At 64.3% G+C, this 16,208-nt stretch overlaps 1 protein-coding gene across 4 annotated transcripts in view; it reads left to right on the top strand.

Annotated features, from left to right (window-relative positions):
* Positions 1-15,222, top strand: part of AHDC1 (AT-hook DNA binding motif containing 1) — a 53,030-nt gene extending 37,808 nt beyond the window's left edge. For all 4 annotated transcript variants that reach the window (XM_065857135.2, XM_065857136.2, XM_065857133.2 and 1 more), the window contains 5 exons: positions 4,469-4,619; positions 5,392-5,432; positions 5,792-10,864; positions 10,967-11,615; positions 14,700-15,222. In XM_065857135.2, the coding sequence (XP_065713207.1) occupies positions 5,869-10,821 (4,953 nt within the window). In that variant the 5' untranslated portion in view covers positions 4,469-4,619; positions 5,392-5,432; positions 5,792-5,868 and the 3' untranslated portion in view covers positions 10,822-10,864; positions 10,967-11,615; positions 14,700-15,222. The remainder of the gene's footprint in view (positions 1-4,468; positions 4,620-5,391; positions 5,433-5,791; positions 10,865-10,966; positions 11,616-14,699) is intronic.
* Positions 15,223-16,208: the final 986 nt, after the last annotated feature.

Below are 16,208 nucleotides of genomic sequence, written 5' to 3'. Positions count from 1 at the left end.
TGCAGGGGAGGTGGTTGTTGCAGGGGAGATGGTCATTGCAGGGAAGGTGGTTCTTGTAGGAGAGATGTTGTTGCAGGGGAGGTGGTTGTTGCAGGGGAGGTGGTTGTTGCAGGGGAGATGGTTGTTGCAGGGGAGATGATCGGTACAGGGGAGATGATCGGTACAGGGGAGATGATCGATACAGGGGAGATGATTGTCGCAGTGGCCATGGCTCTTGCATGGGAGGTGGTTCTTGCAGGGGAGATGGATGTTGCGGGGAAATGGTTCTTGCAGGGGAGATGGTCCCTGCAGGGGAGATGGTTCTTGCAGGGGAGATGGTTGATGCGAGGAGGTGGTTCTTGCAGGGGAGATGGTTCCTGCAGCAGCAGGAATAGGGCCCTGTCCAGGCATCCCCCTCCCTGCCCGCCTCGAGGACGCTGTGACGCGTTGCGGGGTTGAGGGCTGACCCCAGTGAGGGTCCCACCAGCTCCAGTCCCACCAGTCCCAGAAGATGCCACCAGCCAGGCGGGGGGCTGCGCTGTAGGACACCCCAATGGCAGCGGCACTCCAGGCCCAAGAGAAGGGCTGTGTCCCCCAACTCAGCATCGTCCCCAGCAGCGCGGGGACATCTTGTCCCTGCAGTCTCCTCTTCCAGAGCCAGCCGGGATTTCGGAGCTGGGAGTTTCCCACCCTGCCTTGCTGCAGCGCTTGGGGGGATGCAAGGACCTGCAGGCCCCCCCAGCAGTCCCAGAGTCCCCTCTCCAGTGCCAGTGGGTGCCTGAGCCTGCCCCGGGGATGTGGCACCCCAGGGTGCCATGGCAGGGGGGCTCCCAGCCCCCACTCTCCCTTGGGACCACGTCTCCCCGGTGTGTTTGCCCCACACCAGCCAAGCCCTTCCCGGCAGCACCATCTCCTCCTGCAGCAGCACCGCATCCCAGCACCGCACTGGGGGGACGTGGTGCCCCGCCAGCTCCCTCCTTAATGGGGGGGACCCCAAAAAACCTCAGCTCTGGCGACCGACAACCCCATGAAGGGAAACAGCGGCCAAGGAGCTTGGCTGGATGCGGTACCTAAAATGAAACCCAGGCGCCATCTGCTCCATCTCCTCGTTACCAGCGCGGCACAGAGGGCAGGGCTGCGGGGGAACGCGGTGACGGCCACGTTCAAACCGCGGCGGGAGCGGGGTGACAACCGAAGGTGGGCTCAGGGCTGCCTGCAAGCACCCTGCACCCCAGCACCCACCTGCGCCCACCCCTCAAGACCCCCAGCTCTTGCTCCCACCCCATGCACAGTGGGTCCCCAAGGGAGGATGCTGGGAGGGCTTTCTGGGTGGGGGCGATGCAGAGGCTGGGGTGACAAGGGCAAGGGTGGGGGGTCCTCCTGCTTGTGCAGCCCCCTGTGTGGTGCAGGGAGGAGGTGGCGGGGGGGCTGGCGGGGGAACACGGAAACCCTGGGAAAGCGCCTGCCAGGAAGCTGTCACTGGAGGGGATTTTCCATTGGTGTCAGCAGGCGCAGGACGGGCTGGGGGGGACTGGGTGTGTGTCAGCAAGCAAAGGGGGCGCGGGAGCGTGCAAGGGACAGGGCACAGAGGGGACAGTGCGGGGGGCAGTGTACAAGGGAGGCACCTCCCCGGTGTCCCAGGGTTCTGTGTGTGTGTGTGCAAGGGAGCTGCACCTCTGCTGTGCACCCAGATGTGCAAGGGAGGAAAACCTCTGCCGTGCACCCAGATGTGCAAGTGTGCATGTGCAAAGGAGACGCTGCAGCAGCCCCAGGCTTGTGCAAGGGCAGAGCCAGGCGTGGGACACCCCCGATGTCACATCGCCTGCGTGTGCAAGGGGGACGCACCTCTGCAGTGCCCCAGAAGTATGTGTGTACACGCCAGAGCCAGCTGTGCCAGCTGTGCACACAGAACACGGGTGATGGGGGTGTCCAGGGACCCCACCACACCCATATGGAGTATTTAGGGCCACCCTGACCCCTCCCATCACCCCGCCATGGGGAGGACGCCCCGTCCCCAGTGCCGCCGCGGGCAGCTGGGCACAGCGCCTGGGCAGGGTGGGGGGTGGCGGGGCCAGCATGTCCCCATCTGTGTGGTGGCTGGGTCCCCGTCGCCTGCCTGTCTCCCGGTGGCATCTCCGGCCCCACCCTGACGTCTGGGTGGCCTCGGAGCCGGGCACCAAACCATGTCCGTGTGTCCTGCGGGGCCGTCCCTCCGCCACAAGCTGCCGCCAAGCCGGTGCCAAGCGAGCCCTTCTGTGCGTCCCCCCCTCCCGCCAGCGCTGGGGGTCAGGGCTGGGTGCCAGCAGCCTCGGGGGACATGAGGGGGACAGCAGCCCCCTACGCCCCCACGGTGCCACATCTCCCACCCCGCAGCAGCCCCGCCACCCAAGCAGGAGCCTGTCTGGAGGGGGTGGCGCGGGGGGGGCCACGCTGCCACCAACCTCGGTCAAGCCTGAAACCGTTAAACTAATTAAAGCTTTGCAGCAGGAGGATTAAGCCCGGGCAGGGGAGGTGGCGAGCCCAGGTAGTCGATTAGTTCACCAGGCGAGGATATTGGATTTCTGCGAGGCGAGTCAGCAGTCTTCGGGGGCTGTTATCTGTGCAGGCTGCGGGGTCAGGAGGTGGGAAGCGGAGGTGACTGCAATCTCGCCCGCGTCCCCCCCGCAGCCCCCCGGCCCTGCCGCAGCACCCGGCCTCGCCGCCTCTCCTCCGCCCGCAGCGCCCATCTATCTCTCCTCTCCCTCCGTCCCTCGCTTGTGTGGTCTCGGCTGGTGTTTTGTAACCAGCGAGGAGAAAAAAAGATAAAAAAAATAAAAAATAAGAAAAAAAAAAAGAAGAAGGAAAAAGGCCCTACCCCTGGCGAGGGAGCCAGAACGGCCGAGGCCAGAGAGCCTAATGCGAAACATGTGGCGCCTGCCTGGGGCTGAGCGGGGAGGTGAAAGTGAGCGGGGCAGCAGGGCGAGCATCCCGGCCCCCCCACAGCCCCCTCCCCACCGCTGGGACCCGCGGGGCAGGGACGGTGGGTGCTGGGTGGGGAGGATGCAGGTGGTCCCCACGCGGGGGTGGCCAGGGTGAGGGAGATGGAGTGTCCCCCTCCTTGTCACCAGATGTGTCCCTGCCCAGGGCGGCAGCGGGTGCGAGGGCAGGAGCGCAGCGCTGGGTGGGGTGAGGTGACAGCAGGGCAGGAGGGACGTGCCCAGCGCCTCCGGCACCCGTGGGTGCACACTGGTGGGTGCCACACACCCCATCAGGGTCCGCATGGGCATCCCACAGGGTTTGCCAATCCACTCGCAGCTCTGTGCGCTGCGGGGACACAGGGGGACACCGGCACAGAGGCGGGGGGGCTGCGCCCCGCACTCCACGACACCCCGGTCCTCCCCGTCGAGCCGCCGCAGCGTGTGCGGCAGGGACCGGGTCCCAGCGGCTGTTCTGGAAAACCTCCCGTTTGCTTCCTTCCTGCCTTGCCTCCCCTCCAACAGCTTCTCCGGCCACATTAGCAGCTTCACCAGAGACCAGACCGGTCTTTCGAGCACATATTTTCCTGCTCCACATTGCCCTTGGTGTAACTCAACACCGGGCAGGCGGCGCGGCCGGCGGCGTTTGCCGGAGCTGTGCCCGCGTCGTCACCGTGCCAGCGCTGCGCCCAGAGGCTGCCGGGGGAGATGGGGAAGGGGGGGGATGCGGATGGACTGACAGGTTTGGATTCTCTTTCCCTGCCTTGTTGATAAGTTGTCACGCTAATCCAGACACCGGGAAGGAGCCTGGATCACGCCGAGCGTGTGTGTGCGCACGTGTGTGTGTGTGTCTGTGTGTGTCTGTGGGTGTGCGCTGGGGGGGCCAGCGGGCAGGGATTCACACGCGGCTCTGGGTGGGGGACAGGCGGACACGCAGGCACGGAGGGGACAGCAGTGGTTAGGGGGGCTCTGCTGTGCACCCCTGTGCCGGATGGGTGGCTGGTGTGGGCGGTGGGACCCCCAGCAGGCCGGTGTCACACGGGGGAGCTGGCGTGCACATGCGTGTGCAATGCACATCTATGTGGATACACACATATGAGCGACACTCATGTCTGTGTGGATACGCACATGTGTGCAACGCATATCCGTGTGGATACACACATATGTGCAACACACGTCTGTGTGGATACACACACGTGTGCAATGCACATCAGTGTGGACACACATGCGTGTGCAACATGCACCCGCAGCCTGGCAGGGAAATACCTCGGGTGGGCAGCCCCCAGCTCAAGGCACAGCCATGGTGGGGAGGAAAGGGGTGTCCTGCCCCCAAATGCCTCCCTGTGCCCATACCATGGGGTGGAGGGGACAGCGTGGGTGTCCCCATGGGCTGTGGCTTTGAGGGGGGGGCATGAAGCAGGGGACACCCAGCGTGCCCAGCCCCACAGGCACCCACACCAGCCCGAGGTAGGGGGTGCTCCATGGGGAGGGGGTCGCTGGGCTGACTGGGGGGGTCTCTGTTCTTGCTGGAGCAGATGGGAGCTCGGTCGCCTGCCAGCCCGTCGCTCTGGAGAACGGTGCCAGCCCGCCAGGCGAGTGGTTCCCGCGCACCCAGGGCCCCCGCCAGCCCGACAGCGACGGCCGGAGCTTCAGAGTGAACCTGCACTGCAAGCACCCGCGGCCCAGGTACCCGGGGGGGCCGAGCCCCGGGAACGGGGAGCGGGGGCTGCACCGGGATGAGGGGGGTGGGGTTTTGGCAGCAAATCTTGCTGCTTCTGCTCTGCCTTGGCGGGAGAGGGGGGGCTGCAAAGCATCCGTGGAGATTTGGGGGTGCTCTGTGGCTTTGCAAAGCTCTTGGCTTGTGGGGGGGCAAATAGGAGTGTCTGCAGCTCCCCATGAGGTGCAGTGGGTGCGTGGGCTCCGTGCTGGAGACGTGGGTTCCTGTGCCGTGGATCCCCCCCGGACCTGCAGGCGAGGGGAAACTGAGGCAGGCGCGGTGCGGGGAGTCCCCGGGGTGCAGTGTCAGCCGGGGGGGGACAGCAGCTGTGCGGGGGGGGCAGGCGGATCGGAACATGCTGAGCCACCTCCGCGGGAAAAGAACTTCCCCCCCGCTCCCGGTGTGTCCGGCGGGGCGGGGGGGCGGGCGGGCCGAGGAGCGCGGCTCGCCGGGGACACCTAGCGGCAGCCAACCGCAGGGACCCCTGCTCCGGGACACCCCCGGGACACCGTGGAGGGACTGGGGGAGGCAATCTGTCCCCTCTGTCCCCGCCCCCGACTCCCCCTTCTCCCACCCCGCCCCGACGCCGGGGTGATGGGCGGGCGTTGCCCCCTCGGCGCGGGGAGCTCGGGGGTTTTGCCCCCCCACCCCGGTATGTCCCGTGGTGCTGCCAAGGAGCCCTGGGCACCCAAGTGTGCCCCCCCAGCCTGGGGCTAACCCTCCGCACCCCTTCCTTTGCAGAGAGCTCAAGTGCAATAGCAGGAGCAGCAGCAAAGCCGAGGGTAAGTCCCAGCCCTGTGACACCCCCGGGTCCCCCCAGCTCTGCCCCACGGGGGGACAGAGCCACCCAGACCCCCACGGGCACCAGCCACTTCTCCTGGGGGCTGGGAGGGGAGGTCCTGCTGTGGAGAGGGCATCCAGCCCCCCCTGAGGAGGGGGGTGGCCAAACCCCATTTCCCCAGCGCTGTGGGGGCCAAGGGGGGTGCTGGGGGTGATGGGGGCAGGTTCCCGCGGTGCCATCCTGGTGATGGGGCAGGGATGAGCTGGGTGGCAAATACAGCCAGGAGGGATGGAGCAAAGCACCGCGAGCTGCTTTCAGTGCCCCTGGAGCCTCACTGTCCCCCCTCTCTGCCCCACACAGGTCCCAGTGTCACCTTCCCCGACCCCCATGTCAGCAACTGCTCGGCCAAGCGGCACGCGGGGGAGGAGGAGGTCAGGATGCGCGTGAAGCCCCCGGGCCCAGTGGTAACGACCAGCGTTGTGCGCGGCTCGCCCGACTACGTCCGAGAGCCCAAGTTCTACCCGCCGGGGCACCCGGTGCAGCAGCCCCCAGCCTGCCCGGCAGAAAAGGCCTTATCCTGCAGCGTGCTGAGCTTCCCTGAGGGCTCGTGCCCCACGCTCGGCCGGGAGCACCAGGCAGGTTCGCTGCTGCACGGCGACCCGGCCGACCGGTGCCAGAGCGTGCACGGAGGCACCAAGGCGGCCGAGGACTTGCTGGGCTGCGCCGGCGAGCCCCAGATCCTGGGGGGCAGCGGGGAGGAGGCAGCCGCCCGCGATCGGGCGCCTCAGACCTTCCCCAACGCGACGCTGGCCTCGGGCCGCTGCAACGTCGACAGCATCCTCGCCTTGCTGCGGAGCAAGTGCGGCAACGGGCACATCAACCTCCACCCCGTGGTGCAGCTCATCGACATCATGAAGGATCTCAACCGCCTCTCCGAGGACCTCAAGAGCAGCGGGGTGCACCTGGACTGTGGCAACCTGCGCGGCGGCGGCGGTGGCCACGAGGACAGCCGCCTCCTGCCCGCCGACCGCGACCTCCAGTACAGCTTCTTCTCCTCGCCCTCCCTGGCCAACAGCATCCGCAGCCCCGAGGAACGGGGGGTGCTGTGCAAAACCGAGCCACCGCGGCATCCCCGGCCCCCGGTCCGTGATGGAGAAGCTGATAGCGGTGGGGGGAGCAACCCGCAGCCCCCTGGCCACGGCGGGGGTGTAGGGGGACCCTCCAAAGCGCCGGCAGAGGAAGCCGGTTGCTCCCAGCCCGATGCTGGTGATTATTCGGAGCTGGCCGAGGCAGACATCCTGAATGAACTGGCCTCCCTGGCTTGCCCGGGGACGCAGCTGCTGGAGTCGCAGGCAATGGAGCCGCAGCCCCAACTGCTGCCAGCCCAAGAGCTGGACTCCCAGTCCCGGCTGTTGGATTCCCAATCCCTCGAGTCGCAACCCCAGCTGCTTGATTCACAGAGCCTGGAGCCGCTGCCGGAGTCGCTGGAGCTGCAAAACCTGGAACCATTGGGCTTGCAGTCACTGGAGCCGCTCTCTGAGTCGCTGGAGCTGCAGTCGCTGGAGCCCTTGTCCGAGTCGCTGGAGCTGCAGTCGCTGGAGCCGCTGGCGGAACCGCTAGGGCTGCAGACGCTGGAGCCGCTGCCCGGGGCGCTGGAGCCGCCGCTGCTGGACGCACGGACCCCGCTGCTGCCCACCGAGCCCTCGCTGCTGGAGACGCAGCCACTGGGACCCGTGTCGGAGCTGCTGGAGGCACAGCCGGGCACCAGGGACCCGTTGCAGCCCCATGGGCTGCAACCCCGGCTGGGGGGGTGTCCCCTGGGCAGCGTGGTGAAGCGGGGGCCCTGCGGGGGCCGGGGGGCCGGGCGCTGCGGCGAGGACCACCGCAAGTACGCCCTGCGCCGGACAGAAAAGCCAAAGATGCTGTGCCGCCGGAGGAGGGCAGGGCGAGGGCGCCGGGTGGACATCGCCCCCGAGAGCCGCGTCTTGTCCCCCCTCGCCCTGCCCGCCGAGGTGCCATCGGAACCCGAGGAGCCCAGCACCCCACTGCTGGGCCCCCCGCCGCCACCCCCCGCCACCCTGGACACCGATGAGGTGCCCAAAACCCCCACACCGGGGAAGAAGAGCAAGTGCCGCGGGGTGAGGAAGATGGTGGTGAAGATGGCCAAGATCCCCGTGTCCCTGGGGAGGAGGAACAAGACCACCTACAAGGTGTCATCGCTCAGCAGCAACCTGAACCTGGAGGGCAAGGAGCTGGCGGCCAGCACCTCCATGGAGCCCACGCCGCTGCTCAAGATGAAGAACAACGGGCGCAACGTGGTGGTGGTGTTCCCCCCCGGTGAGATGCCCATCATCCTGAAGCGCAAACGGGGCAGGCCCCCCAAGAACCTGCTGCTGGGCCAAGCGAAGCCCAAGGAGCCCGTCCCGGAGGTGAAGAAGAGGAGGAGGAGGAAGCAGAAGCTGGCCTCCCCGCAGCCCTCCTACATCGCCGACACCAACGACAGCAAAGCCGACTACTCGGACGTGTTGGCCAAGCTGGCCTTCCTCAACCGGCAGAGCCAGTGCTCGGGGCGCTGCTCGCCGCCCCGCTGCTGGACACCCAGCGAGCCCGAGTCCATCCACCAGGCCCCCGACACCCAGAGCATCTCCCACTTCTTGCACCGCGTCCAGGGTTTCCGCCGGCGCGGCGGCAAAGCCGGAGGTTTTGGTGGGCGCGGGGGTGGCCACGCCGCCCGTGCCGCCCGTTGTTCCTTCAGCGATTTCTTCGAGGGCATCGGGAAGAAGAAGAAAGCCGCCGCCGCCCTCCACGCCGACGCTGTGCACCCGCGCAAGCGGGGCCGCCTGGAGCCTGACCCCGTGGGCAAACCCAAGAGAAAGCGCCGGGCTCGCAAGAACGGGGCACTTTTCCCCGAAAACAACCCTGGGCAGAACTTCGGTGACGGCCCCGCCGAGTGGGCCGGTGGGGAGAAGGGCAGCCCCTGGGCCACCCACCACGGCCACCCCGCTGGCCAGGCTGGCCGCAATGGTGGCTACCAAGGGGCCGAGGCGAGACCCTTCCACGCCGCCGGGCTGGAGTCGGGCTCCTCCGGCCGGGCTGGCTACTATGGCGGGAGCGCAGCGTCCTCGCAGGCGGAGGCTGGCCCGGAGCGGCACAGCCTCTTCACCGGCTATTTTCGCTCCTTGCTGGACTCGGACGACTCCTCTGACCTGCTGGACTTCGCCCTCTCGGCCTCTCGCTCCGAGTCCCGCAAGTCGGCGGCCGCTTACACGGCGCCCCCGGCCGCCCTGCCGGGCCAGCGGGGCATGGCCGCCTACCCGGCCAGGGGCGGCAAGGTGGCGGCGGCAACCCCCGGCGCCGAGGCCGCCTTCCACGCCGCCATGCAGGGCCGGCCGGCATTCCCACCCGGCCGTGCCGCTGCCGCCGGCTACGCCGTGGCCCAAGGCTCGTCGGAGTGCCGGGGCACCGAGGCTTTCCCCAAGCTGGCGCCGCCTTCCGCCGTCTCCCGGTCGCCCACGGCTCACCCAGCGGCCAGCGGCACCCCTGGCTACTCGCCGTACGGCAGCTACGGCGCCGGGCAGAGCGTGGCACCCACCAGCGTCTTCCCGCCGGGGAAGCAGTACCCGTCGGCACAGGACTGCCCCAACAGCAAGGACTGCAGCTTCGCCTACGGCAGCGGCAGCAGCCTCCCGTCGTCCCCCAGCAGCGCCCACAGCGCCGGCTACGCGCCGCAGACGGCCGGTCCCAGTTTGCCGCTGGGGAAAGCCGCCTTCTTCAACAGCGCCGAGCAAGGGGGACAGTTCTCCAGCACGGCGCACACGCCGTTGCGATGCGACAGCCGGGCCAGCACCGTCTCGCCCGGTGGCTACATGGTGCCCAAGGGTTCGGCCTCCTTCCAGCCCTCGCCGGAAAACTGCCGGCAGTTCCCCAGCGCCGCGCCGTGGGCTTTCCGGCAGGGCTACGGTGGGTTGGACTGGAGCTCGGAGGCCTTCAGCCAGCTCTACAACCCGGGTTTCGAGTGCCACCTCAACGAGCCCAACGTCATCTTGGACATCTCCAACTACACCCCGCAGAAAGCCAAGCAGCAGACGGTCTCGGAGACCTTCTCCGAGTCTTCCTCCGACAGCACCCAGTTCAACCAGCCGGCCGGCTACCGGCGCGCCAACAGCGAAGCCTCGTCCAGCGAGGGCCAGTCCAGCCTCTCCAGCCTGGAGAAGCTGATGATGGACTGGAACGAGGCGTCCTCCGCCCCGGGCTACAACTGGAACCAGAGCGTCCTCTTCCAGAGCAACTCCAAACCCGGCCGGGGCCGACGGAAGAAGGTGGACATGTTTGACACCTCCCACCTGAACTTCTCCTCCTCTTCCTCCTCCTCCTCCGTGTACCCATCCAAGAGGAGCACGGGACCCCGGCAGCCCCGGGGGTCTCGGGGGGCTTGCGCCTCCAAGAAGGAGAGGGGGACGGGCAAGGCCAAGTTCCCCACCAAGTCGCAGGCCGTGAACCCCCTTTTCCAGGAGAGCACAGACCTGGGCTTGGACTACTACAGCGGGGACAGCAGCATGTCCCCCCTGCCCTCCCAAAACCGGGGCTTCGGGGTGGGCGAGCGGGACCCCTGCGACTACGCTGGCCCTTACTCCATGAACCCCTCCACCCCTTCGGATGGGACCTTCGTCCAGGGCTTTCAGAGCGACTCCCCCAGTTTGGGACAGCCGGATTTGGAGAGCAAACACTTCCCTGCCCTCCCGCACCAGCTGGCCACCCCCGGCCAGCAGACTGTCTTCGAGGCCGGTTTGCAGAAAGCCTTCTCGCCCAACTGCTCCCCAACCTTGGCCTTCAAGGAGGACCTCCGGGGGGGGGACATCCGCAAACTGCCCGCTTGCGACTCGCTCAAACACAGCATGCAGGGGGGGGCCCTGCCGCACGCCCCCCACCTGGCCTGCCGCGATCTCCCCATGCCTCAACCGCACTACGACTCCCCCAGTTGCAAAAACCCCCCATACTGGTATTCCCCCAACGCCAGCACCCGGAGCCCCTCGTACGACGGCAAAGTGGGGGCCGGGATGCTGGTAGACTTCATGGGCAGGACGGACCCCCCGTGTCTGAACCCCCACTTGAGCAGCCCCAGTGGCCCCCACCCCTCCAAGGGCGAGAAGGAACCCTTGGAGATGTCGCGGGGTCACCACCGAGGACCCTACGCTTGTCCCTTGATCAATGACTTGAACATCTCCCCCGTACCGAGAGACTCAATGCTGCAGCTGCAGGACAACTACAGGTACCCCAGTTTTGCACCCCAAGGGCACCCCGTCATGGCCCCCACCCAGAAGAGCGGGTTTTTGGGACCCATGGTAGAGCAACAACACCCCGAGGACACTTTTACGGTCACCTCATTGTAGTGGCTGCTGACGTGCCAACCGGACAACGAGGTTTTGTTACAGGGTAGGTGGGGAGCCCCTCGGGGCGAGGGCTGGGGGGGCAGCAGGGATGGGGCGTCCCCGGCACCTCTCATCGTGTCCCCTCCTCGTGTTGTTTCTCTTGCAGAGGTAATTTAGCCAGCACTTTTTTTCTGGAACACTTTTCAAGTTCTGTATTTAACCGGGATTGGAACCGTTTGTTTGTTTTCTAAAAAAAAAAAAAAAAAAAAAGAAAAAATATATAAGAAAAGGAAAAGAAAAAAAAGGAAAAAAAAAAGAAAAAAGTTTAAAAATAAGCGAAATGAAAAAAAAAGAAAAAAAAAATAATAACGAAGGAAGAGAGAAAAGCCCCGTTTTCCCCCCTCCGCACTCAAACCCGCCCGCCTGCCAACCGCCCGGCTCTGCTTTCCGGACTGCCGCCCCCCGCCCTGCAGCAGGACAATCGGACCGACGGACGCACGGACGGACGGACAGCCGGCGCCAGCCCCCGCCGAGCCCGGGGCAGGGGTGCAGGCAAGGGGGCAGGAGGCGGCGGCAGCGCCCGGGGGCAGCGCTGGTGTCCCCTGCCCGCAGCCCGGCCGGGGGGCCGGGGAGCCCCCTCGGCTGCCCCTGGGGGGGCTGGTTGGGGATTTGGGTTTTGGTTTTGGTTTTCCCCCCCCGCCCTGTCCGCTCACTGGCCGGGGGTGTTTTTCTTGCCGGATGGATGTTTGGGAGCGCTCACCCCACCAGGCTCCGGCAGCTTCGCCAGCGGGGCTCGGAGATGCCACCGTCACCTGGTGAGTGCCACCCGAGCCCCTTTGCTCCCCAATACACGTTCCCCGGGGGGGCACTGGGGGTGCGCTGGGTGCTCCGCGCTTTCTGGGGGGGTTTCTAACGCAAGTGCACCCAGTGGGTGCCCCCAGCCCTGTTTGGGGTGGAAGAACTTGCCCTGGGTTTTGTCCCATGTGACCCAGTGTCTGGGGGGGCTGGAGTGCAGGGGGCTGGTCCCTGGGGTGGGGGGTGCTAGTCGCGAGGATGATGGGGTGCTGGGTATGCCAGAGCTGGGGGGTTTGGGGTGCCCCACAACCCTGGGTAAGTGGGTACCAGTGTGAGGGTCCACAGAATCACAGACCTTTGGGTATGGGGGTGCAGGTGGGGGAGCGGGAAAGACCTCAGACTCTGGGTATGTGGGTGCCCGATGGGGGGTGAGCAGGACTCCAAACCCCTGAATACATGGGTGCCAGATCAGGGGGGGCAGGACCCCGAAACCCATATACATGGGTGCCACATGGGGGGTGCGCAGGGCGCCAAATCCCTGGATACATGGGTGACAAATAGGGGGGAGCAGGACCCCAAACCCCTGGGTATGTGGGTGCCGGATGGAGGGTGGGAAAGCCCCCAGATATGTGATGATGCAGATGGAGGGGGAACAGGACCCCAAACCTCTGGGTATGTGGGCACCAGATCGGGGAGAGCAAGACCCCAACCTCCCTTATACATGGGTGCCAAATAGGGGGTGAGCAGGACCCCAAACCCCTGGGTATGTGGTGGCCAGGTGGAGGGTGGGAAAGCCCCCAGACCCCCACATATGTGATGGTGCAGATGTGGGGGGAGCAGGACGCCAAACCCCTGAGTACGTGGGTGCAGATGGAGGGTGCACAGGACACCAAATCCCTGAGTACATGGGTGCCAAATAGGGGGTGAGCAGGACCCCAAACCCCTGGGTATGTGGGTGCAGATGGAGGGTGGGAAAGCCCCCAGACCCACAGGTATGTGATGATGCAGATGGGGGGGGGAACATGACCCCAAACGTCTGGGTATGTGGGCACCAGATCAGGGAGAGCAAGACCCCAACCCCCTTATACATGGGTGCCACAGAGGGGGTGAACAGGACCCCAGACCCCGGGTACATGGGTGCCAAATAGGGGGGAAACAGGACCCCAAACTCCTGAGTATGTGGGTGCCAGATGGAGGATGTGAAAGACCCCAGACCCCCAAGTATGTGATGATGCAGATGTGGGGGGAGCAGGACCCCAAACCCCTGGGTATGTGGGTGCCAGATGGAGGGTGGGAAAGACTCCAGACCCCCCAGTATGTGAGGATGCAGATGTGGGTGGGAAGCACGACCCCAAACCTGTGGGTATGTGGGTGCAGCTGGAGGGTGAACAGGATACCAAATCCCTGAGTACATGGGTGCCAAATACAGGGGGAGCAGGACCCCAAACTCTGGGTATGTGGGCACCAGATCAGGGAGAGCAAGACCTCAACCCCCCATATACATGGGTGCCACATGGGGGGTGAACAGGACCCCAGACCCTGGATACATGGGTGCCAAATAGGGGGTGCACAGGGTGCCAAACCCCTGGGTATGTGGTGGCCAGGTGGAGGGTGGGAAAGCCCCCAGACCCCCACGTATGTGATGATGCCGATGTGGGGGGTTAGCAGGACCCCAAACCCCTGGGTATGTGGGTGCAGATGGGGGGTGCCCAGGACCCCAAACTCTAGGTATGTGGGTGCCAGATCAGGGTGAGCAAGACCCCAATCCCCCATATACATGAGTGCTACATGGGGGGGGTGTGCAGGACCCCAAACCCCTGGGTATGTGGGTGCAGATGGGGGGTGCACATGATGCCAAATCTCTGGGTACACTGGTGCCAAAATGGGGGGTGAGCAAGACCCCAAACCCCCTGGTATGTGGTGGCCAGATGGAGGGTGGGAAAGACCCCAGACCCCCCAGTATGTGAGAATGCAGATGTGTCAGTGGGAACAGGACCCCAGACCTCTGGGTGTGTGGGTGCAGATGAAGGGTGCACAGGACACCAAATCCCTGAGTACATGGGTGCCAAATAGGAGGGGAGCAGGACCCCAAACCCCTGGGTATGTGGGTGCAGATTGGGTGAGCACAGGATGCCACATCCCTGGATACATGGGTGCCGCATGAGGGGGGAGCAGGACCCCAAACCCCTCGGTATGTGGGTGCAGATGGGGGGTGCCCAGGACCCCAAACTCTAGGTATGTGGGTGCCAGATCAGGGTGAGCAAGACCCCAACCCCCCATATACATGGGTGCCACATGGTGGGGGGTGTGCAGAACGCCAAATCTCTGGTTATGTGGGTACCAGCCTGGGGGTGCACAGGTTGCCAAATCCATGGGTGCCAAATACAGGGAGTGAGCAGGACCCCAAACCTCTGGGTATGTGGGTGCAGATGAAGGGTGCACAGGACCCCAGACTCTGGGTATGTGGGTGTAGGTGGGGGGTGCACAGGGTGCCAAATCCCAGAGTACATGGGTGCCAAACAGGGGGTGAGCAGCACCTCAAACCCCTGGGTATGTGGGTGCAGATGGGGGGTGCCCAGGACCCCAAACTCTAGGTATGTGGATGCCAGATCAGGGTGAGCAAGACCCCAATCCCCCATATACATGAGTGCCACATGGGGTGGGGGGTGCAGGATGCCAAATCTCTGGTTATGTGGGTACCAGCCTGGGGGTGCACAGGTTGCCAAATCCATGGGTGCCAAATACAGGGGGTGAGCGGGACCCCAAACCCCTGGGTATGTGGGTGCAGGTGAGGGGTGCACAGGGTGCCAAATCCATGGGTGCCAAACATGGGGTGAGCAGGATCTCAAACCCCTGGGTATGTGGGTGCAGGTGAGGGGTGCACAGGTTGCCAAATCCATGGGTGCCAAACAGGGGGTGAGCAGGATCTCAAACCCCTGGGTATGTGGGTGCAGGTGAGGGGTGCACAGGTTGCCAAATCCATGGGTGCCAAACAGGGGGTGAGCAGGATCTCAAACCCCTGGGTATGTGGGTGCAGATGGGGGGTGCACAGGACCCCAGACCCTGTGTGCATGGGGCACTCACCCCTCTCTCCTCTCCCACAGCCCCCCCGGCCACACGTCCCCCCCGACCCGGCCACCGGCGCAGAGAGGAGAGGGAAGGAGAGGAGGGGAAGCAGAGGAGGGGACGCAGAGAAGGGGCCGCCGCCCAGCCCCGGCCCCCGCGCGTTCCCCGGGCCGCCCCGGCCGTGGCGCCGGCGCCGCGCTCTCCCCCCCGCGGCCGAGGAGCACAGGGACCCTTGGAATTTGTATTTTTTACCGGATGGATTTTCATTTTCCGCACAAAACCAGCAATTGTAAATATACTTTTGAAGAAAAAAAAAAAAAAAAGGAGCTAAAAAGCTGAAAATTCACAAAAAAAAAAAAAAATAACGAAGGGAGAGGAGGGAGAACCAAAAAGTGACTGAGAAGAGACCTGGAGAGGTGAAGGCGCAGGAGGGAAGAGCGAAAACCCACCCGTGTGCACTGAGAAACGTTTATTTACAGATCGACCGACAGAGAAGAGAAGTGACAATAACCTATTTATTGTATATAATGTTTTATTATAAATCGTGTCTTGTATATTGCATTCTGTACATCTGCTGTGGTTTTGTGGTGTGCAACTTCCGCATGGGGTTCCTTGGGTTTCCGTTGCCTTTTTTTAATGATTTGAGTTTTATTTTTGTTATTATTAATAATTATTGGGGAGAGCGAGGCGGGTTTTTTGGCGGTTACACACCCAAAGAGCCGGATTTGTATTAAAAACACATAAAAAAAGGACAAAAAAATTAAAAGCAAAAAAGGAAAGAGAAATCAAAGTCGATCACACACCCTCATGGTGGGGGGGCAAAGGGGCTTTGCTGTGGGTGACGAGCTCAGGGTGTGGGTGCTGGGGGGGCTTTGGGCTCCTTCCCCCCCGCGCCCCAGGTCCCCTGTGTGTCCCCCCTCCCCAAGTTCTGTGCAGCTTGTGGATTGTGCAAAACGAAGCAAAACACCCCGAAAAAAACCCTTTTTTTTTTCAAAAGGCAAAATGCAGAATAAAAAAGGGCAAAACCTGGTCAAAATAGCCCCCCCATTCCCTCCCTCCTGTGCGCCCCCCCGGCTTGTGCTGCCCCGGCTGGGCGGCCCCCCCGGTGACCCCCCCGGTTAACCCCCTCGGTGACCCCCCCGGCCCCGCTTCTCCCCCCCTGGTCTTTTTGTGTTCTTTAGGAAGGGATTTTTCATAGGCACTTTTTTTATATTAAAAGAAACCCCTCTCTATTGAGCGATGCCCACGGCTTTTCTTGCTTCTCTTTGGGGGGGGCACGGCCCGGCTGTGCTGGGGGGGCTGGGGGGAGCCTGACCCCCCCTCCCCCGGGTTTTGGGGGGTGCTGGGATGCAGCAAAGGTGGGAATTGCAGCGAGAAAGGTGAATTTTGGTACAAATGGCACATTGTTGAGAACATTGTTGGGGACACCCGAACCACCTCATGCTCAGGGTTGGGGGTGCTGGCGGGGGCAGGTTTGCACCCTCCTAGCACCCATGGGGCACCCTGGGTGTCACCTGTTGGGGGGGGACAGGACAGAGCGGTGATGG

Source organism: Patagioenas fasciata, chromosome 25, assembly GCF_037038585.1.
Source record: "Patagioenas fasciata isolate bPatFas1 chromosome 25, bPatFas1.hap1, whole genome shotgun sequence".
Lineage (NCBI taxonomy): Eukaryota > Metazoa > Chordata > Aves > Columbiformes > Columbidae > Patagioenas > Patagioenas fasciata.
Note: the sequence above shows the minus strand (reverse complement) of the source record. Positions and strands in the feature narration are given on the sequence as shown.